The sequence below is a fragment of the Calonectris borealis genome, chromosome 28 (assembly GCF_964195595.1).
Source record: "Calonectris borealis chromosome 28, bCalBor7.hap1.2, whole genome shotgun sequence".
Lineage (NCBI taxonomy): Eukaryota > Metazoa > Chordata > Aves > Procellariiformes > Procellariidae > Calonectris > Calonectris borealis.
The window spans coordinates 5,141,115-5,164,897 of NC_134339.1; the positions used below are offsets into that span (position 1 = coordinate 5,141,115).

General features: G+C 48.4%; 1 protein-coding gene across 2 annotated transcripts; it reads right to left on the reverse strand.

Annotated features, from left to right (window-relative positions):
- Positions 1–1,176: 1,176 nt before the first annotated feature.
- On the reverse strand, positions 1,177–19,447 carry KLHL26 (kelch like family member 26). 2 transcript variants are annotated; one of them, XM_075175620.1, is made up of 2 exons: positions 19,418–19,447; positions 1,177–4,303 (listed from the first exon to the last, which is right to left on the reverse strand). In XM_075175620.1, exon 2 carries the CDS (start codon positions 4,297–4,299, stop codon positions 2,722–2,724), a length of 1,578 nt encoding a protein of 525 aa, XP_075031721.1. In that variant the 5' UTR covers positions 4,300–4,303; positions 19,418–19,447; the 3' UTR covers positions 1,177–2,721. The 2 variants fall into 2 exon arrangements, with proteins under 2 accessions (XP_075031721.1, XP_075031720.1); XM_075175619.1 differs by lacking the exon at positions 19,418–19,447 and adding an exon at positions 7,452–7,686.
- Between the last annotated feature and the right edge of the window lie 4,336 nt (positions 19,448–23,783).

Sequence of the window (23,783 nt, forward strand, 5' to 3'; positions counted from 1 at the left end):
AATACAGCAAAAGAATCAAACCCGTTTATTTCCAGAATAACGGACAGGTTATGCACAGAACAGCCCAGAGCCACAACTACGTACTTCACAGGGCTAAACAAACTTTATTATCAATATGGATGATACGCACTTCCACAAATATTTTAGCCAGTCTCTGCTAAATTTAGAACAGCTAGACTATTTCTAGCTAATGTTACGAAAAATAATTATTTATATTGCTATAAAAAGAACATTCCAGTAACAAAGAGAGGTGGTGCACAGCAGCACTCTATCGCAAGTCTCAGTGAAAGAATCTGGAAACCCTTCCCAGCACCCGCTCCGCAGCGCCAGGGATTGGGAACGCAGGTACCAGGCTAGTTCGCTGCGTGGCAGGCAACAGTTGGTCTGTTTATTAAATACAGTTACAGAATGGCTTTGTATATCCTCCTGTCTGCAAAGCCACCATGCCAATATGAATGGAGAGGTTATTTTTGCAAGATGACCTTAAAGGTGAGACCAAACATGCTTCACTCCCGACACACACACGTACCTTAGAAGCTTGAAGTGAAAAATAAAGCATGGTTTCCTTATGAAGAGATGCCAGCTATGGTCATCGCATGGGTTCTCCACTCATCGGATGTGGCGTGGCTTAAGAGCACTAAGGCTGCACGTTTAGAAAAACTCAGTTATTAGAGAACACCCAAACCATCAATTGCTGCCACGGAAATGCTTTTGGTAGGAACATTTAAATAAATTAGGAAAGAATACTTAAGTATTTTAGGAAAGCAATGATGAAGGAATGACACGCTCATAAGAGGATTAATCGTATTCTGCAAATAGGAAAGCAAGTAACCTTCCATTTGTTACTAACCTAAGAAAGTACGCTTTTCATAAACATATGGAAGCATTAAAAAAAGAAAATCCATTATTTTGTAACTTTGAAGCTTGTATCGAGTTACATTTCATCCTTTCAAAATTTGCTTGTTATCTGCCAAGACTGTTCTGCAGTGTTTCTAGCTTCTATGCCAGATCAAATGAACAGAGAATGGGAGTAAATTAACTGCCTAAGAGCTAGAAAGTGGAGCTTGCCCACTGACTTTAGCATACTATACAACAGCAAGTACTTTTCATTAATTTATTATTGGCAAACCAGCAAATAGATAGGAACAGATGAAACTATGCATCATTTTATTGAAAATTTAGAATGCAGAGCTTAACTGAGGAGCATGTGCCCTCACCGTATCATATCCAAAGGTGCTTTGATTTCATTATTAGAGAAAAATATCTTTAAGTGAATCTGAGGTATGGAGTTCATGCTTTACACAGACCTGATCAATGATTCATTAGCAAAACAGACATTATATATTGTCTCTAAAGATTACAGCACAGTATTTATTTAACAGCAGAATGCAACAGTTTCTCTAAAAAGAAGGCTGCATACATCAAAATCAAACTTACACAGATACAAAACAAAGCCCTTGAAACAGAATACCTGATAAAAGGAGAAACTTTCAATTCATTAATCAGTCAAATTAATTAGAAAAAATGGCTTGGAGGAAAGGAAAGTTCAGGAAGTAACAGTATTCTGTGCAGTAAACACAGATTCTACAAAAATGACAGAGTCATCTTAAAATGAATCTCTTAATTTAAAATACCCACTGGCAACAACAACCAAAAAAACCCCACTCCACTTAGATTCCATCATATTATGATGCCAAGTATCTTATTTACAAGTCAAGGGAGAAAACCTTCAAACTTATGAACAAGTAGCACCCACCTCCTTTACTGTACGAAAAGAGTTTGGATGAACGTGTATAGGTGGAGCGTTGGGAAAGGCAAAGGCAGCGGGGTCCCAAACCAGGAACTCTGGGTGCTCCCTGCTGTAGCGGTCAGCCCAGACAAACAGCTGCAGAGCTCTTATTGCCAGTAAAGCCAAACAAATTTTTGGCAGTTGTAAAAAAGATCACGCCCGTTTATATGTAATCAAGCTATCAACATGGCTTTAGTGTTGCAAACTCTGGATGCCCCAATTAAGGGAGAATTTCTGGACGAGAGTAACATGCTGCTATCTGGAGGGGGTGAGGAAGGGATCTGGAATTGCAGAGTAATCCAAGCAATGAAGAGCCAACGGAGACCAGAGGTGTGCAGGGATAAGTATTCCCCTTTTAGGAGGGGGAAAAAAAAACCCAGTCACCTTTGAAAAGCAAGAATATGCTTTCATAATCCAAGCACCTGTGCTCTTCTAGCTCCCACTGTCCCGTTATTGCTTCTGGAGGTCAGTATGTTATACAGGTTTTGGTTTTTTTGTTTGCTAAAAAACAACAAAGCGACATACAATGATTTTTGGAGCTATTAATAAAAATCACACCTGAACTCTTTTAAACATACCACAGTACTTAGTTACTCCTGAGCTGTCAATGTTTGCAATGTGTAACATTGTTAAAAATATGAAAAGTTGGCAAAATGCACCCCCCCATCAAAAAAAAGAAAAAAGAGAAAAGCTTTTTCCAGCTGTAACATCTGTTAAGTCTAACTAGCTGACAAGTGCTTCTGATGAAACACGCTTGCCAGAACACTACATAAGAGGAGGAGGGACTTTATGGAGGAGGGAACGCAAGCTATTTTTCTCCTTCCCTCACCCACAAAATGCACAATACCATTTGCAAACAACAAAGAAACAACACAGCATCCCGATAACATGCAACACGAGGTGATTTCACGGGCCGACGCAGTCGCGCGTAGTTATCTCTGGGTCGTTACCTGCGGTAGTATAACAGGAGCGCATGCTATCCCAGCAAAAGATTCTGGAAAATGTAGGTCCCTTTCCCATTCATCAGTTTCCGTGTTATACACCTGCACAATGCTTGTCACATTGTTCAGATGCCAATTGTACCCTCCTACGATATAAATCTTTTTTTCTAGTAAACAACAGCCAGCTTCCGACTGACCTGCACGCATAGGGCTCACCGTTGTCCATTGGTCTGTTTCAGGCACGTAATATTCCACAGCCAAAACATCAAAACAACGGTCAACGTGGTCCATGCGGCCTCCCAGAGCATAAATCCTATTATTTGCACTGACCATGGCATGCAGAACTCTGGGTTCGTTCATTGGGGTTTTAAACTCCCACTGATCCACGGCAGGGTCGTAACAGTGCAGGGCTTTTTTGTCTTCCACTGAAATGCCATACCCACCTGATATGTACAATTTATCTCCTACCGTGGCTCCAGCATGCCCCCACGTCCTGCGTTTCAGGGAGCACACGTAAGTCCACTCGTTATTTTTGGGGCAATACTTCTCTACGGAGGCCAAGCTCCCCGACCGGTTCCTCCCACCGGTGGCATACACCATGCCGTGGAGGACGTTGAGCTGGAACTGGATCCTGCTCTCCTGCATGGCCTGGATGCGCAGCCACTGGTTCAGGTGCGGATCATAGCGGTAGCAGATATCCACAGCTCCCTCCCCACTCCGGTACTGCAGGTGCTGCCCGCCTACGATGTAGACAAAGTTGTCGAGCACGGCCACGCAAGAATGGCTGCTGCCCACCTCCATTTCCGTCAGCTCCTTAAACTGGCGCACGCTGGCATCCGGCAGGTAATAGACTTTGCAGCTCACAGTGCGGTCGTTATCGGTGTAGGGAGTGCCGCCGAAGGTGATGAGGGACAGGACGTCCGAGCGGATGGTGGTCCGAGGGGACTGCATCTCGTGCTGACGAAAGGGTAGGATCTGGTAATTGAACGCTTCCAGCAAATATTGCCGGCACAAAACGTCTTCCACCATGATGTCCAAGGTCTGGACGCTGTCCACCAGCTCCGAGGACTTCATCAGCGGGAAGCGGATGTGGCAGAGGACCTGGCTGGCACTGGCACGGCGGGTTGGGTCATACTGCAGCCAGCGGACGGCAGCACGGAAGAGGTCTATTTCACTGCAGCTTTTCAGCTTATTGCTCTGCAAGAAGAAAACAAGGCGCTCCAGCGGCAGGTGGAGGAAATCCTCTTCCTCAGAGATCTGGAGGAAATGCCTAAAAGTGAATGCATCTACTGATTCCTTCAAGGATGCGAGGCTAAAGGTGGTGGCCATCTGCCCGATATTGAGACACGTTTCTACACTCATGGCAGACTTCAGAAATTCTTCGCAGAGCTCCACGACAGGCACCATCTGGAGGAAGACAGCAGCTCCCAGCACATCCTGAATACAGTCAAGATCAAGAGTCACTTCAGCACTGTACGCAAAGTCTATTATGTGTTTCAGTCCTTTTGCAGATACACCTTTCAGTTCGATCACATCTTGGCTGGCTTCTCTCATCCCGCCGGTGAACATTGCCCTGGAGGTCAAGAACACAAACAAAAATTTTCCCCCTTTTAAATACATGTAAAATGATGTATCACTTCAGAATTTTATTTTATTTTTTAAACATAGTGATTCTCTTAGGGAGGACGGGGAAGGGGGAGAATAAATCAGGGCTAAATCTCTAAAAGCCAGGAGAAATTAGAGTATGCAATTACTTACGTAAAGCTTGCATAAACGGTGCACTAAGAAGTAATATCCAGCTATCAGAAAGTTAAGTTTTTCAATCCTACTGGCAGCATAAGTAAGAGTGGACCACAGGACAAAGCTTCAAGAAGAAGGTAGAGCTACCAGAGCAGGGAGTGTAGTACACTGGACACCAACGAACCCATGATATTCAACAACCAAAGGATACAACGGGATCTGCACCAGCAGAGGTTGGTAACCATACCCTAAAGAGTTTAAGTATGCAGGATTTGTGAGCACAAAGAAAGAATACACTTCGGAAGACACCTGTGTTTAGGAGGTCTGTGATCCTCTGAGCTTGCCTGCAGCACTGCCTTTAGGCAAAGATTTCAGTTAGCCCGATATATCGTAGGCTAGCTACAAAATGGCTTAAATATTGCAGATGCAACACATCTTATGAACAGCTTTGGTAATCACAACAGAACTTCCCCTCCAAGGTTTATTCCCAACGCCTTAAGAAAATAGGAATTGCAACCACTTCAGAAAACGTCTGTCATGTTGCAGTACGACGGCAGGGGGCTAACAGGCAATTAAAAAAAAAAAAAAAGATTTTGTTACAGCACAGCTGCAAGCACATCAGTTGACCAGGCCACGCAGAGATTAGGCCCTAGATCACCTCCTTGGGAGGCTTCTAAATTCCACAGGAAGCACATACCACGCCAAGGACTGCGCGCAGACATCTCGTAAACCGCCCTTCTAGAGCGGTGCTGCGTTTCCCAGCTACGGGGCCTGTGGGCGTGATGGGGACATAACTGCACATTTGTTTTTTTATACGTTTACATTAAATTTCAGCAGTTTTTGTTATATATGGGTAGCTCAGGGGCAAAGGTTTGCGCTCTGTGTAGTATTCAACAAGCAGTAGCAGAGCAGTTCTGGGGAAGCCAAAGTCAAAACAGGTTGCTGGAAGAACTGCGACGCGGAGTTTCACCATTCCCTGCCATTGTACACACGTTGCAGCCAGGCTACAGGCTGTCATACAAAAGACTTTTAAACTGCTGCCAGCTGCCGGCACATTTTGGGCTGTTTTTTCCACCATCGATAACCTACTCTTTTCCATCGGAAAGATAAATTCATCGTGAAGGCACAGTGTCATCAGAGCTGCCTTAGGAAGCTGCAGTGACTCTAAGGTGCAAGTCAGTCAGAAAAAATGCTGAACAGACCCTCCTCTCCTACATCAACACAGGAATAAAGGAGTATCTTGGGAACACTGTCAAAAGACAGGAGTTCCAAGTTTCCTGTCCAAACCAGGCTAGAAAACCTGCTGCCGTCCAGCATAAACCCAAGAAATCCGAAATGACCTAAATAAGGAAATATCTGCATATGAAATCAGCTTTCTGTAACCGAGTGACCAGGAATACTGTTCGCAATTATTTGTCCATATAGCAGATGAGAGCATTCTGCTAAAATCCCCTTGCATATCCCATGTCACAGAACAGCATGCTGCTGATCCCTTGCCCCAGAGGATATGCAGAGATATGTGTACTCCTGCATTAGCTGAACGTGCATAAGGGAAGAAAAGCATTATTGTTGCCATGATGAAGACAAATCATCAAATAGAATGCAATTCCTTTAAAAAGTGTTACGGTTCTAAAACGCTGATTACATAAATGCCTCAATTTCACTCTTTTCCCTCCCCCCTTCTGCATAAAAACAGAGTATTTTCAAAAGCTAGATTATTCTGCCATTGTTCCCCAGGACAACCTTCCTTAGCACCACAGAAGTAATAACAAGAAACCTACTCAGCAATTATACTTCGACAGGGAAAACACACTAGCAGTGGCACTGCATACAGCATTTATGAATACAAATAGTGCTATTAGCATTTGGTGGGAGATCAGCTCCATCATTAATTGCATGCCTGTTAGGGAGAGCGATAAGCTTGGAAGGTTTACGTTACCAAAGGGAGAGAGAAGGGAACAGCCTAGAAAATATGCGTGTACATAAGACAGACATCACCAGAGCAGGTGAAGAAATGGGCGAAGGGACGCAAGAGATATGCCAAAGGACACTGCAGTCCCTTGCTCTTGGTTACCTGCTCAGCAAACCAGTCTGCTCAGGTCAGGACAGAACCTACACGTCAAGGGATTGCAAACCCCGTTGAACAGCCCTTCTCCACCCTCACTTGCTATGACCTGCAGTCTAGAACAACACCCAGGCCGAGTTCTCTGTTGTTTTGAACCTTCCCTACACCCATTGCCTCCAGCATGCCCCTCACTGGATGCTGCTACTGGTCCCTAACTCAAAAGAGAAGTCTTTCCGAGTCAGAGAACCATTACGAAAGAGTTTGACAGAGGCAAAGTGGATGAATACAGTTTTTCGCTTAAGACTGAATTTCCTGCTCTGCCGTTGGCTCACTCCGCATTAATTTGGCTGAGAAAACTCATCTCCGTGCTTCAGTTTTCTACCCACACAAGATGGGACAATTCTCCCCTATCTCCCGGGCATCCGGGGAATGCACACACAAACCCTTCATATCTTCAGCCTGTGAACAGTAACCACTACAGACAGATCAGTGGTATTTAAAGATAACACGAGTGTATTTACAATGGGCACCATCGCTCAGTGGGATGACTCATTTCAGAGCCCTCACTGCCACTTCGAAATCAGCTCGAGCAGCTCCAGGGCAAAAGCCTGTTTCCTTCAGCAGGCAGAGCACCAACCAATGCTGCCGAGGGGGGTCAAGACCTGGGCTTGAACTTGCATCTTGGCCCAGCGGCTGTAGTCAAACAAACCTCATCTGCGTGCGGAGGGACCGACTCCGAGCCTCTACATGCCTGCAGGTAATCCCACCAACACCCGTGGGACAAACCATACCTCCAAAGGGTTGTGCGTGGGTGTGATTTTGGGGTGTGCGGTGGGGAGGTTGGGGTGGGGGAGGATGGGGAAACAGAAAACCAATGGGAAAGGTAAAAATGCCTGCTTCCCTATCGGATTCTCACCTGAAATAGTCACTGCAGGCAGCCAAGACAACTTTATGAACCTGAAACACTTCATTATTTATAGTGAGGATGACATCAAGCAGCTGAGCCTGAGCTCGGAGCGAGGCCAGTCCCTGCAGTAGAGTGGTGCTGTGGCCAGGAGCAGAGAACGTGCATTTCAGGGTGCTGTTCTTGTCAGCCATGCTAAAAACAGAACAAGAGAGACAGGCTGGTTTTAAATTAAAACAGTATGTGGTATACCTACAAAGCATGCTGGGGAAGATACTGTAACATGAAGCAGTTTGAACGCAAATTCCCAGCTCAATAGCCACACAGAACATCATGACATCAGTACCTCAGTTGTATTCCCTTCTCCCAATACAAGAGAGACTTCCAAATTTTTAAATTATACTTTCGCATTACTGACAACCCGTCACGCTGCAGCACACAAGGGCTTCAGAGACCATCCAAACATCAGCTAGTGGGGCCAAAATCTCCAACGAACATTGGTGTCCCCACACTACAACTACCCCAGAGTCCACACTGACCTTGACTTCAACCACGAGACTGAATCACAGTTGCTTATTCTTCTCACCACCTCTCCTGACTGCAGCTGTTAGATACTCCGTACCGTCCAAGGACGGCCCTGCTAGCCCCATTTGATCCTTTCCTTATGCCTGACCCTCATGAGAAGAGCAAAAGCAAAATATTACATAGCACTGGCTGCTCTAAATAATGTCAACTGTTTGAACTGCACTGTAAACAGTCCCCTCCCAGTGTAAATATTTCCTTGGTTTTCCCAATGCCTCTCACACATGTTCCCCCGCGCGGACAGCATCATTCTTAGATTCACTTGGCCTCAGATGCACTTGTCAGTGAAGACGCTGCATTTGGAGGTCAACATCAGCAGTATCTCTGCACAAGTGGAAAAGATTATTAGATGCTCTGTGCTCCTCTGAAAATAACTACAATTATGCTGCAGATTTCCCGAGCAAGGCGATAGTGGGCCAGCATGCCCTGCCCACGAAACGGGGTCCACTCAGGCCAACAGAAGCATGAAATCCTAAATTAATTTGCAAATTTAATCTGACTCTGAACTACTTTTCAGGATCAAGATCCGAGTCCTTCTGGGAAGAAAACATGCACAAGGATCAGTATTCAGGATGGGTTTTAGGTTTTCAGAAGCATCCTGCTATTTGGTCTCTGCATTTTAAGAAACATTTTATGGAAGCGTGACATAAAAAATCCCAAGCAGATCATACCAAATCTGGAAAGCTACATTACTTGCTCCCAAGTCCACAGTGGGAGAGTGCACTTAGTACTGTACTTAAAGGGTATTATTATTATTATTTAGGCAGAATATACCAACAAAGCCCAAAAAAATAGTACAGAAACTAGGTCCCAGTGTTCTAGGGGCTGTATAATCCCATCGTTTGCTAACAACTGTTCCTAAGACTTCACTACCTCAACAACAACAAAAGCCACACACAATGGACGAAACAAGTAGGCAAGGTCAGAGAAGAGTCAGGGAGATAGGATAACCAAAGAGGGGACGTAAACAATCCTCAAACAATAAGGAACAATGGACAGGACTTGTTACTTGCCTAACTTATCGGATTGCAATTTCCTGCAAGCTTTACAGAAGAGGCGAGTTAGGGGAAATCTGTGATGTTCATCAGAGCACTGAGAGGGCAGCCGCTTTGTGAGAGCAGCTCTAGAGCTCTTTGGGATGCTGCAGGATGCAGATATCAGATCCTTGCAGTCTGTTTCAAAACTCCTTAGGCTTGGGAGCACGCCTCAAAATTCATAAGAGTTCCTACTGGGATGACTGATACCGGTCAGCTGTGCTTCTTGTAGCATGGATCTGAAATTCCTACCTTAAAGTCAAAGCATACTAAAAAGTCTTAGTTCAGAGAGTGGAGTCCAGCTACAACATCCTTCCTATAATAAAAAGGATTAGCAAAAAGTCAGTTGCTGACAAGACCTTTATCCATTACTCCGCGAGCCAAGAAACGTCTATCCACTCCAGCTCTTCCCATGGCGAAAGAGGAAAGAGATTGGAGGGAGCGAGTGCATGAATATTCATCATGTCAAACGCATTTTACTCTCCTCTCTGGAACAATGGCTTTGATTCGCTGGAGTCGAAAGGAGGAAACATCCAGCATAAGCGAGGAAATGATCTTGCCCCTGAACACAGTATCGTTCACCGAGCAAACCCATTTTGTTTCACGCTGGACAGGTATAATACGCACAGACAGCTCCGGCAGTCATCTGGGAGATGGGAACTCCTGAGTTTACCGTAACTTCGTTAAACTTGATCTCCTGCAGGATTCTTCTCATGGGAATTTTCTTCAGCGTTTCTTTCAGACCAATTTTAAATATTCCTTTTCCCAGCCTAAGGGCTTACCCATATAAAATTGCTTTCACTATATCCACAACTCTCCCAGTGCGGGTGCCTCTTCAAACAACAAGCTTTACCTGAACAAACATTCCTCTTTTTTTCCTTTTTCTCAATTAACTTTTACAGGCACTGTTAATAACCAGAGTGTAAGTAAGTAGATGGAGGACTAAATCTGGGCGGGTAGGTATTTCTGTGCTGGAATAAACGTGTTTGCATGTGCGATTCATTTCAATAGATAATTGTGAACAACTACCCCTGAAAAACTCTCTGTACTAGTTCCTTTGTCTATTTACAGGTAGAGAATAAAAGGATCCAATGATTACACAATCCTCTGGGGAGAAAAAAGACAAAACAAAACCGAACAGTAAGTGAAGCATTGAAAATGTCCGGTTTTTTTCAGTCTGGAAAAAAAGAGTTTTTAGAAGAAACACATAAGCTGGAAGCAAAATAAAATCCACGCAAAGCATGAGAAATCAAGTAAGAGACTCTACAAAAAACCAAGCGGGAGGAGGAGAGGTGAGAAAACAGCAACAAACACTGTTTGCACTGCGGTTAGTAAAAAGGGATTTGTGATAAAAGCAGGCTTGGCCCAAACCAGGCTGCGGTACCACGGGGCACACCGTAGCACCGCATGCATTATGCCACACGGCCTTGCTTTCCACGCCTTGCGCTGCATTAGGAACAGAGGAAGAAGAGAGGCAGCAGTTGGATGTCAGAGACTGAAAAAAAAAAAGCACAAAAGGAAGCCTTGAACATCTGAAAGTGCCTTTGTGAGGCTGTCCCTATCTTATTTGAGATCTGAGTATACCATGTACTTGTTGCTTAACAATTTGTTACAGAAGAAACAGCCTTGCAGACAAACTTCGGAAGAGTTGCATCCATTCCGCAGCAGTTCAGCCTTCAAGATAAAAGCCTTTCATCACACAATAGTGAGAAAGTGTTTATTCCGCTCCTTCCCCCTTCCCTTTCTGATGGAGGCAGGGCTGGAGAGCTTCTGGAATTTTCCTCGGTTTTTCATCTTTCTCCTCAAAATGACGGCACTGAGTGAAGTCCTACCCCTGCCGCAGAGCTTTGCGGAGGTTTCTGCGGCCGGAGCGTCCTTCAGCAGGGGCCGAGCATGCTAGCTCGGAGAGGGGTCAAGTGTGTCTGGCTGCACCCAGTCAAATTCATCCTTTGAAAAAAGGTAAAACATAAAAATCACATTCACATCAAGCAGCACTTCCACTGCACGTCCCACGGGCTTCACAGCGATCTGCATGGGGATCTGAAAATGTTTACATGATCAGGGCCTTTAACATGAATATATTGGTATAAAGATGACTTTACCGGAACAGAAATCCCACTTTCCATATGGAAATAGCTGTAGCAGTGAAAGGCATCTTTATATTCATGTAATTGCATCCATCGCACGAATGGTGGGGGCACCTGGAATTCAACAGACACGTTGATTCAGAAGAGCGATCCATTTTGGGCAGCAGCCTCAAAGACTCCAGTAACATCGCTGGGACCCGATTTTCAAAAAGGGGCTGCCAGGGAACAAGTAATGGGATTGAGGATTTGTCTCCAAGCCGCTGCTCTGAAGCCAGACTGCTTTCAATCCTCTCCAGTCACGGCAGGATAGAGTTCAGCATGGTGTATGTGACTGTAGCTTGGGGAAAACCAACCCAAAACCGTACGCACATTGCAGGCTTGTGAAAATGTTAAAGCAAGGGTTAAGGGAGTGGTTCCAGCCAGACAGCAGGCAGGGAAGGCAAACAAGCCCAGAAATTCTCCTTCTGCTGCTGTACCTCTTGCAGGATCTTGGCCATGTGCTCATCCTTGCCCCAAGCACGCTGACCACATCCTTAGCTGACATGTTTCTGAGCAAGGACTGCTTAATTTTTTGACCAGAAACAGACGCAGCGAGGAGGCATCTGAACACAGGGCTGGGCGCCCAAGAGGCCCCTAAAGCTGATGGGCTGAGAGATATTTAAGGGCTATACTTCAAGAATCAGTTCACACGAGGCACAAAGAACATCCCAAAGAACAACCGTCCCCTGTCTCTGCCTCCTCAATTCTCCACAACATCACGTGTGATCCAAGATGTGTTTCAAGCTAATGAATCATTTTTACCAAATCTGTACTGATGATTAAAAACATCAAAGCTGGAATTAAAGGCTTACCAAACATGAGTTCATATTTCAGCATGTTTGCAACTACTGCACAAGTACAAATGGAGAGAATTAGACCAGGCCAGATTATAACATTTCAGTGATTGAATTAAATAAGAAAAATCTTTTGCTACACAACTGCCTGTCATCCTCCTACTCTTCTTGTGTAACGTGGTCCTCCTTGGAAGGAGGGATAGTTCGGTGCTAGCGAGGCTCGCTCTCCACCCCAGTTCAGCATCCTTGCTAATATCCACCCACGTTTTCCCACTCTCTGGGCAGGTGGTGCTTGGTAATTTTTCGTACAGGAGAAACTCAAGGGGGTTGGCAAGATTTCTAAGCAGGGCAAACTTCCAACAGCCAGCCTCTACAGTAAACACAAGCTCTAAAGGTAGGACCCCGCGGGGCATGGCTGGGGTACAAAAGAGGAGGGAGGAAAAGCAGCAGCGTGTGTGTGTGTGTGTTCGCATGCATCAAGTCCGTAGTGCCACAGCTTTTCTGTGGATAAACAAAGGACTTGGGATTGCAAAATAGCCAGCGAGGCACCTTCTGAGCACTCAAGCCTGCTAGAAATTTTTTATGGTGAGAGCAGCAGAACTAACATAAAGCTGAAGAGTAACTTTATTTAGAACACAGGGTATGAATATTAAGGACCTTCTTTAAGAACCTTTGAAAGGCAGCGTTATAGGTATTTTAATAATGCAAATCATTTAATGCCTTTAGTTTCATGCCTAAGTAAAAAACACATTCAGATTCTGATTTTTAAACTACAATTAAGACACTTAAAATCAAAACAAAAGTCAAACTCCCTCAGATAAGTCACTGGTAGCCATGGTTACTGTAATATTTCAGATCCTGAGGCTTTATATCACATGCCCAAATGATGAAAATGAGTTTTCAGCACCTCACACTAACAAATGTAACATTAGGGCAAACAGGCTAAACCTTTTACTGTAGATTTGCTGTTTCACGGACTCTTGTCGGGACTTTTGGACAACACTCCCGCGGCCTTTGCAGCCCCCTACGAAAGGGCGTCGAGAGGTTTCCTTGAAGTTTGGGTGCAAGGAAGATTAGATGCTGCCAGGCAATGAGACTTAAAAATACCTGCCCTGTTAACCTACTTACATTCCCAGCAGCAAGCAAGATTGTCACCAGCACCCCATCAGAAATAACATTTACCATCGCTTCCCTGTCCAAATTAGCAACAGCAATAAGCACTTAATGATCAGCAACTAATTAAATATTAACACGTTGAATGAAGGGGATGTTTTCCAGAGAAACGTAATCATCCTTAGGAAAGATATGCGAGCAAAATGATTTAATCGATTTCTTTGTTCCCTTTTCCACCTCCCTCCCTTAATTTCTCCTATTTCTCTTCTCTGCCTCCACTCATTTTCCTTTCCTGACACCCTCTCTTTCATCAAAGGCAATAAATACAAGTAGAAAGCCTGAGACTAATATCTGTATTTCGAAGTGACTAGCAATTTGGAGTGCTTAAATAAAGAGATTATAAATCGGTCTGAGTTTTAGAAGGAGTAATACTTTGTGTGAAAAAAATGGTCTTCTGTAAAATGTCTGAAGTCGAATAGAGAAGTTTGAAAAGTCTCGCATTTTATCTTTTACACTTCAAGTCTCAAAATTTAAGGAAAGTTAACATTTGGCAAAGGGAGAACAAGTAACATTCACTATTTTAAAAAAAGAACAAAGCCCAACAAACCAAGCTTTTTAATTTGTATTACAGGGACCCCAGAGGCTTGTCCCTCTCACAAAGAGGGAACTGAGGTCTCCAAAGATCGACTGCCCGACGCTGGGACGGGACTGGGCATCGCTGGGCTCCCACACTCTCCACTGCCAGACAACCCATGCCTGATTCAGCCTTGCATTTACTGAAAATAGCAATTAAAGACATATTTCACAGAAGCCAGGAGGCACCTTAACGTTTCATTTTCAAGTACTTTCTGAATCAGGTCCTACTGATCCCCTTATTGGCTTATCTGCATCCTGCTTCTCCCAGGCTGGAACCAAGGAAACCCTATAACCCAAAGTTAAGGCAGCAAGTTGAAGCAAAAGGCTTTTCAGGTTTTTTTTTTTAAATATTATTTTTTGTCCCTTGAGAAGTCCCAGACACATTTCCAAATCTGTTTTTCTTTTTTTTTCTGAGCTGGACTCACACGGGGCCCAGCAGACACACACACACAAATATATTCTGCTCCCAGGCTTCAATCGGTAGGTTGTTCGCAAGCCAAAGGAGGTGGGATTTTGGTTTTGGCTAAAAACACTAATAAAACTGGATGTCTGTCAAAAGCTGGCTGGCCTGGTAAAATGGAGCATTGGAGCATGGAACAAAAAAGTAGAAGGTGAAATAACTGAACACATTAAACTCTGTGCCACCTCATGGAGTTTCAATGTGAGGGACCGGTCAGTACGTGCTGTACCCGGGACAAATTGTGGGGGGAAAAATAAGAAAGAACAAGATTCTTAAAAATGTTTCTGCCACAGAGCCAGAGTCATTTTTATGCTGGTGCAGGGACAAATGGGAACAGCAGTTTGGCCCGCTTCATTCAGCAACCAAAGTGGCCAATGCAACTTGCAGGTAAGGGCTCCGTGAGCCCAGGTTGGCACACTGGTAGCCCTGCGGTCTTGGAGGGGCACAAAACGTCAGGCTGAGAAGATTGTTTACCAGGACCTGCCATTTCTATGCTCCCTACCCATACCCAGAGCTACCGCAGAGGATCTTGTCCTGTACAGGGATTTTCCTGGGGCACCCTCAGCCCTGCCCCAAACCTCCTCCGGCAGCACATGGAGCCGGCGCGGGCGACACACATCACCCATCACTAACAACACCCTGCCGATCCACAATCTCAACCTGTATTTTCACAATGACTGAGAATGGGAAGATACTACCCCACCCCCTAAGCTTTACCATGATTATATTCTTGTCAGCCCCAAACCTAATCCCGCCGAGCCAGGAACAAACTGAGCAAATATAAAAATCACTCTAAGCATATAAATTACTCTGGCAGCACAGGCAGTATCACAGCAATGAAAAAGTCAGCTGCTCTCAGTTGCTCCCGAGCTCAGCCAGCCACACAAGGACCCCCAGAAGGACGGTGGATTTTACACCACGTAAAATTTGCCTGTGTCTCCACGGTACACAGCTAAGTACAGGCTCTTTATACACTCGATACTCCTGCTGACAGCGCTGCCTTAAACAGTTCCACGTTTCCCCCACCATATGCCCTTAGGGTCAAATCCTGCCAACCCCGGCTTAGAAAAAGGAAAGCTACAGCGATGCCAGATCAAAAAATGCAAAAAAGCAGAACTGTGCTTCTACAACACACCACTGCAGTCGTTTTCGCAGCCAGAAGCCACGGCGGGTATTTTCTGCGCCCGCCGTCCCCTGCACACCTCTCCCAGCAGCACCCGTGGCAGAGCCGCTGTGCAAAGGCCGAGAGGCACCTAGTGGTGTCGGGAAGCACAGCAGAGCCACCAAGGCCACCCCAAAAGTGACACTCGGCCCAGCCCCAAGCACAGCTTGGCTGCTGGCCTTCTAGATACCACCCTGCTCTTCCCTTCACCCCTGCTCTTCCATCCACCCCACTCCTGCATCGCATTTTCGCCTTCAGAAATGGAGCGAAGCTGATCCGTGGCACAGCTACTGCCGCTTTCATCCAAAGATCCGTCGGGACGCGTCTCAGCTTCCCGGCTCATCACAGGTCAGCAACGGCTGGGTCGCGTTCCCGCTGGGGACGGCCCGTTTCAGCTCTGCTAGCAGCTCCCAGCAGGGCAGAACGTTCCCCCCACCAAGCAAATCACTCAGCAACCTTCTCCCACACCATCATACCGGGCTCCTTGCTCCACGCCTTGGAAAAAACTTAGAAAAACTTCAAAATCAGACTACGAGGTACTTGGAACAGCATTTGTCTCAGCCTGTTTCTGCGGCATCCGATTGCATCCTCTGGGCAGTGTTGCAATAAAAACGACAGGACTAGTTACACGCAGAGTAGGTACTACAGCGTGCAGTGAGCCGCAGCACGCCTCTCCTCTCCCCATACCTCCACCCTCCAGATTATTGCCTCAGAGCAGCTAGGGATCTCAAGCAAAAGCAAAATAAAACGATGAAACAGCAGATAACAGAAGAAAAACCCACCATGCCTTTAATGCAAACTAAAGAAATCATGTTTTCTAGCAGGTGCGAGCAGCTGCCCCAGCGCTTGGCATCGTAACACCAATTCCAATTCGGTTCCAGGATCAAATCCTCTTACCGCCGCGGCTGCTTGTAGCCCGTTTCCCTCGTTACCTAAATCCTCTGCACTTACCTTCTGACAGGCTTGCACCCATCCTAAACATCATTATGTTTCCCAGCTCCTTGGGCAGCTCAGTTCGGCACAGGCTTCGTGCCACCCTCACTGCGTCACCTGAACGGAGCAACCCAAGACCACCAGAAGTGCAGCGACAGCTTTCTTAAAGGTCACTGATTTCTGTGCAAGCTCAGCATTTATCTTCCATATAAACAAGAAACTGGAAAAGATGCCTTAGCCGCCGTCCCGTGATGCAAGGCTCTTCCTTACGAAGCAGTTAATGCTAAACCACACTTGGAGGTAAGACAGGAACCTTTAAAGAATCACTGAAGTTTACTTTTGGTCTAAATAAAACCTCCAGCTCAGAAGTCTCCCAATGTTGAAAAAGAAAGCAGCAGTTATTTTTACAGTGATTCAATTAGAGCGTAAACATTTACACCACGTCTACCAGATCTAACAACTAAATCTGTTTTAAAATTGCCATGTGGCAGAGAATAGAACATAGAAACCACACAAAACTAAACTTCGAACAGTTTCAAAAGGAAAAAAAAAAAAGTCTAATTGAAGACTGAAGCTATATAAGATTACAGGAACATGAAAGCAAGGCAGCCTCACAGCCCTTATCATTTTGTTCCCCAAAACGGTTTTACTCCATCCTCCTGTACATTTGCTCTCTCTCCCACCACTTTCTTCAGAAGGAATAAGGTTAGGGGAGTTCAGGTCGACTTTCTCTTGATGTGAACCCAGACACATGTACTTTTAGATAAGGAAGACCTGCAGGTCTTCCTCGCCCATTCGTTCTGGTTTTGACAGGTGGGACCGCTTTCAGCAAACACGCCAGCGTGTAACAATATTAGGGAGTTTTTGAAAAGTGTTTATACAACCTGGCTGCCTTCGTTTCTTCAAGGGATTATTCCCGATTTCAGAGACACACAGCTCTCCTCAACAGCTCGTCTGCACACCCCGATTAATTCCTGCTTAAAGGCCTGCACGATAACATCCTCTCCAGCATCTGAAAAGATGTTTTTCCTAGATCTTTGTCACCTTGCTTTGTACAACCCTACCTCACCAACACTGCAGCAGAGCTCACGTGCCTCTAAAGCACAGAGAGCCTCTCTTACCAAGGGTACCGATGGATTTCACCGTTTCCTCTGTTCTTACTTGCTCACCAGTCTCAAAGCATATCTTGAGGAGCCGCACAGTATTACGGAGTGAATTATGTAGCCTGAAACTCTCCCTCCACATGATACGGACGGCTGGGAGTAAAATATGAAACCCATTTGTAACTCATGAAATTCTATCCATAGAGGAAGTGGGGGGGGGGAAGCAAGTTTATTTCAAAATAGAAGATGAGGGCTGTTTGCTTTCCAACGCACAGCAATGGCCTTATCTCTTGCCATCAGTGTGTCCAAAGCCTTTTGTCCATACCATCTTGCACAGCGTGTTCCTAATCGAATGAAAGCGCAGGATCCCCAGCAGACAAGTTAATTTTCTTGCTTTGGGGAAGCCAGCATACTTACGGGTAACTAGCATCAGCCATGCGGTAGCAAGTCCAAAGATGGAAATTCTGTCCGTGCTGTTTGAATAACAGTGCACCACCGAAATGGCATGTGTGTTAACAGCAAGAGAGGGCTTTGTCCTTTTGCCTTAGAGAGTAAATACTCAGTAAGTGCAAAAAAGTCACAAGTGGAAGCACCTAACAAGGAATCATTGTTGATAGGGAATGCCCTTGAAATTCTCCTCTCGGTCTATAGAGACGATGCGGCATGTTCCCCATCAGGTTTCTCCCCCGTATTCTCCCATAAATCCACCCTTTAAAACAGAAGACTAACAACCAACAAGAAACAGTATCCAAATTTCAACGGGCTTTACTTTAAAATTAACAAAGAAAATAAACACACAGCGATAGGGAACACGATGGAGCCTCAGCTCAGGGAACAGAACTGCTGCAGCTCCAGCCTGGGTGATTTATCACAGCCTGGAAACAAATTACTTCCATTTCTCACTGCTACACACCCAGCACCGAGAAACTCCGAGCGCCGAGCAAGCGGCCCTACCGACACCCGTGTGAAAGAAGTGCTGCTCTTCCTGTTCTGAGAGGGAAGAAAAAGGAGGTGCAGAGAGATAAAATGAAATGCCCCAGGCAATGCAGCATATAGTTTACACAGGCGGTCATTAGGAAAAAGAAGAAAAAAGAAAAAAAAAAAAAAAGGTGAGAATTCAGGCAGGCTTCTCCAGCGCGGAACAACGACTGTGGGAGCTTCCCTCTCCGCAGCGTGACATACAGGGTGGTTATTTCAGGAGTGAACGCAGAGAGAGTTAAGTTGAGGATAAATGATGCTTTGAAGTGAAGTGACAAGTTGACAGGATAACATCCGAGAGACAGACAACACAACTTTCTGAAGACGGTCCAACCCGGTAACTTTTGGACGACGACAGACAGAAAAGCCCTGGGAGCAGAAACTCCCGCACCCACAGCTTCCACCCAGGCACCACCGCATCCTCCCAGGCACCACCGCCAACGTTGTGCTGCCTTCCAAGGCCGAGTGACCCCGTCGGGGCCAAAACCAGCGACCCAGGGAGGGGTCTGCAGCCTGGGGGGACGGCAGAGGGGACGGGGCGCAAGAGAATGGGCCTGAAACACCAAAAACTTGATGTCTCTGTAAACCTATAAACCTGGTGTCTCTGTACGCCCGCAAAGCCGGTGGCTCTACAAACCCTACCCAAGGGGGGTCTAGGTGTGATTCACAATATTCTCTATTTTAGAGCCTTCCTCAAACCTCAGCCTTCCTCCTCATAAACTCCGTCGGGGAAAGCGTAATTATTAATTAGTATCATTATCTTTCAGAGGACCCTCAGCCGCCGGGCCCTGCTCAGGACACCCCCCCAGGACACCGGGCCGGGCTCTCCGCCTCGCCAGGACCCCCGGGGAGCGGCAACGCCGAAAATAAAGGGAAAATAAATTAACACAGAGGCGCTTCTCCGCGCCGGAGGAAGGCGGCGAACCGCCGCGCCCGCCGCCGGGCCCAGCCCGCCCCGGCCCGCCGCCGCGGCCCAGCCGGGCCGGGCCCCCGCGCCCCGCCCCGCCGCCGCCCGCCCTCGGACCCCCGGCCTAGGCCGCGCCCGGGCCCCGCTCACCTGCTCGGCCGCTCGGCGGTGAACTCGGCCCCGCCGGACTCCGCCATCTTCGCTGCGCCGCCGCCGGGCCCCGAGCTGGGAGGCGGCGGGAGCCGCCGCGTTAAAGGCGCAGGAGCGAGCGGGGCCCGCGGCGGGCGGCGGGGACCGGGGAGCTGCTCCGCTCCCGCCGCCGGGCCTGGCGCCGCCCCGCCGCCACCGGGGCCTGTCACCGCCCCGCGGATGAGGGGGCCCGGGGGCTGTCACTGCCCCACGGCCGCGGGGTCCCGGGGGCCTGTCATCACCTCATAACTGAGAGGACCCGGGGGGCTGTCGCCTCCCCTCGGCTGAGGGGCTGTCACCTCACCATGGCTGCGGGGGCGCGGGGGGCTGTCATCACCCAGCTGAGGGGCCCTGGGGCTGTGACTGCCCCACGGCTGAGGGGTCCCGGGGGGCTGTGACTGCCCCACGGCTGAGGGGTCCCGGGGGGCTGTCACTGCCCCACAGCCACGGGGTCCCGGGGGGCTGTCACTCCCTCTCGGCTGAGAGGACCCAGGGGTCTCTCACTGCCCCACGGCTGAGGGAGCCCAGGGGGCTGTCACCTCCCCATGGCCACGGGGTCGCTGAGGGCCGTCGGTGCCCCATGGCTGAGAGGACCTGGGGTCTGTCCCCATGCCCCAGCTGAGGGGTCCCGGGGGCTGTCGCCTCCCCACGGCTGAGGGGACTTGGGGGGGTCTGTCACCACCCCACCGCCAAGGAGGTCTGGGGGGGTCTGTCACTGCCGCATGGCTGAGGGGTCCCGGGGGTCTGTCACCACCCCACAGGCTGCCATGGCTGCCTCATGCCAGCACCCTCCAGCCGACCATTATCCAACAGCAGCCGATGGCCCCTGCCCGCGGCCTGCACCCGAGTGCTTAACGCTTTCCCTCGGGATTTCACAGGCGATTCATTAAACGTCTCCTGCAGGGACCATCGTGCGCGCCATCAGCCCGGGACGGCGGGGACAACCCTGCTCCCCATCACCCTGGGGACGAAGCCTCCCGCCATGCCATCTGGGCGATTATGGACCAGGTTTTATTGCCATAAGCGCTTTGTGCAAGAGCAACAGTACCCTCCAGAGGGTGCAGTCTTGTCGTCGGAGATTGCAGCGCTCCGGCTGTGCCGTCTCCGTGCCAAAGATGCCTTCGCCGCCCCGCGTCCCCACACATGGTCAGCATCAGAGTCGCTCCCGGCTCTCCCCAAAGAGACCGGCGGAGATGAGGCCAAGCGTCGCGAGGTCCGTGTAATTTTTAAAGCCAGCGTGCATCTGGAGAAAGCGGACGGTCTAGAGGGCATTCCAGCCAGTGGAAATCAGGAAATTATTCATAGCAGTGGCTCTGCCAACGACCGGGGGTAAATTTCTTTGATTTACCATGCCTCGGTGTCCACATCTGTATAAGGGAAAGGGGGAATTCGTACATGAGAATAAACGCACTTGGAAAGCCGTGAAAATACTCTTTCAAGTCAGCCTGATGAAAACTTCATGTTCTGGAGCCCTCTGCTTCAAGGAGAGCAATCTGTTTCAGAGGCGAAGCTGTGTATTTTTCTTATTTAAACCTTCTAAATCTGCTGGAGCATTAAAAATATTTGGCATTTCCACAGCACATTTCATTCCCAGCTCCAAATGCATTTTACAGACATTCATTAATTAAGCCTTGTAAAACCTTTGGGAGAAAAGGAAGCAGTACTTATTAATTTGCTATTTGTATTGCTGCAGCGCACGGAGACCCCAGCCAGGACCTCGGGGCCCTGTTATTTTAGACCTGACCTACACAGAAGAGGAGATGTCAGCACACCGAGGCGCGGGGAGAGCGGGAGGAGGCGCGGGAGACGCGGGAGAGGCAGCGGGTGAAAGTTAATGCCGTAAGCCATCGGCAGAGCCCGCAGTAGTCTGCCCCCAATGTTTCACCCCGATGCCCTTTCTGCCGGGCAGTGCTGCCTGCAAGACTGAGCTGCAGGAGCGAGCGTGGCTCCCGCCCCAGCTCTCTCCCCACCTTGGCGGTTGCTCTGTGCATTTTGCCGGTGTTTGGGGGCTCCTGCCCCTCCTTACCACCCCCTCGCGCTTGTCCTGCTTCCTCAGACACCAGCTCTGCTTCATTTGATACCTTCCGCTTTCTCCTGGGGCCGCTTTCTGTAGCTTTAGCTTTGCAGCACACCCCGCTCTTTAAAAGGTTTAAAATAAACGCTTTCGCTTTATTATTTTTAGGTCCATATAGATATTTTAAGTGCATCTATTTCGGTTCAATAAACGCACAGCAATAAAGCAGCCCTGCTGACGGCTAGCCCGGCCGGGCTGCCCACTCGCTGCGGACCTCTGCGTCCCAGGCGGGTCGGCGGATGGGAGCTGTGAACGTTACACCTCTGCTTCCCCTGCAGGAAAAACCAGGCTGTGCCGCATGCTGTAAATGCCTTTCACATGTTCCCCAGATCCCAGTTAAATCGAACCCCAGAAGGTCTCTCAAAGCATGAAAAATGCACTTATAAGACGCTGGAAGGAAGATGTATTCCATAACTACTCTGGTGACCAGGCGTGCTGACTTGCATCATGTGGAGAAGGAACCAAAAGGGGGGATTTCTTGTTATTTCATACTGCTGATGGGATTTTATCTCTCACAGCAAATCCAGGAACTTTTTAGTTACCATTATTGTTTGATTTTATGGGCCATTTGATATTTATTTTTATTTCTATTCATTATTTGTTGAGTGCACTTAGCCCCTTCCCCAAGGAGCCTGCCTTATATCTAAGGTGATTTTTACGACCGGTGTTCGCACAGCGTCTGAGCAACTCACACAACTTTAATATATTTATCCCGCACACACAGTATATCAAGGCAGCCCTGGTATTCCTACCGTGGAGAGCGGTGGTCTGCCCGTAAAATCACAAGTCTAACTTACTGGGTTAAAAAAAAAGAATAAACTCCAAACTATTTACATTCTTCTTCTTCTGATCTTCATTTTAAGCCATCAGGATGTATTTGAGTCATATTTTCACTTCCCCCCCCCCACAAAACATGAGGTCTAGCAATGTACCTTTTACTGCAAGCCAAGCTCTCGCATATCCCACGACTCCCACAGCTGGGGCTTTAAAATCTGCGTCCAACACTGTGAGACTAATGACAAAATCATGAGCTGGCAGCGCTGCCTTTTCCTCCGACCTTTTCGTTTCATCCTGCAAGCGCTCAGAAACAGGAATTCCTCACAGTTCGCAGCACTATCGGTCCACGCAGTTTGTGTTGGGTGGAGGAGGCAGACAGCTGGCCGCGACGAGCTTTTTTTCCCAATTCTTGCTAGATTTTCCCCAGCACAACAAAGCCTCTCCGTTCCTTTATTTGCTATTGTTATGGAGGAGTCTGCGAGTGACCTCCCTCTCGCTCCCTGCCTCCGCACAGCATCAGTGACGAACACTGCTCCATGCGTGTCTGGAGGGTGCTGTGGGCTTTTTCGGTGCCCGTGCTTCTGGCTGGTTTTATTCCCTCTCGATTTCTGGTAGACTGCTCTCTGCTAATCCCCGTGTAATCCCAGCAAGCGTGTGAGCCCGGGGAGGGGTCGAGCATGCGGGCTGGGGTGCGTCTGCGTGTGCTGGCGGAGCCGGGGCTCTCCGTGTAAAGATGGGCCACGGCATCGCGTGAGCTGGTCCTTCTCCCTCCCTTTTATTGTGCCCCATCGGGAGACCCTGCCTGCATCTCCCCGCGGTTGTGTTCAGGCGTGAAGATGGTTTAGCTCCCCGAGACATTATCGGTCTCTCCTGGGAGGCTGGTGAAGGTGAGACGCCCTCTCCTTCCCCGCTTGAGCACCACCTCTGCCAGTTGCCACCGCAGATAACTCCATGGCTGAGACCGGCCACCAGCCCCGGGGGACGTGGGACGCCCAGCGATGCGGTGGTACCCGAGCCCCCCGGGCAGGATGAGGTCTGTAGGCTCCCACCCATCCTGGGGTGCAGACCAGCCCTGCAGGTCCCCGATCTCCTGCTGCAGAGCCGAACTGACACAGCAGCCGTTGCCGAGACTCCGGCAGGACACACCGGCCGAGCTGCCGGGATGGAGACGACCTGGCTCTTCAGCCAGGCTCCCACCCCGGGGCAGCGTTATCCGCCCCGCGGCGCAGCGGTGCCGCCTCATCCAGCACAGATAACGCACGCGGGTGCGTTGCCATGCCCTGCGCTGAAGAGCGAGCGGGAGCAGCAGGCGGCAGCGGGAAGCAGACAGCAGAGCCACGTGGGGTCTGGCTTGGGGGAAGGCTGAACACCTTCTTTTACGAGTCTTGGGCTCCTTCCACTCCCACGCACGGCGGGGCGAGCTGACGCACGCGGCACCCGTGGGAGCCGGCTCCCACGCCAGCTGGAGGCGTTGGC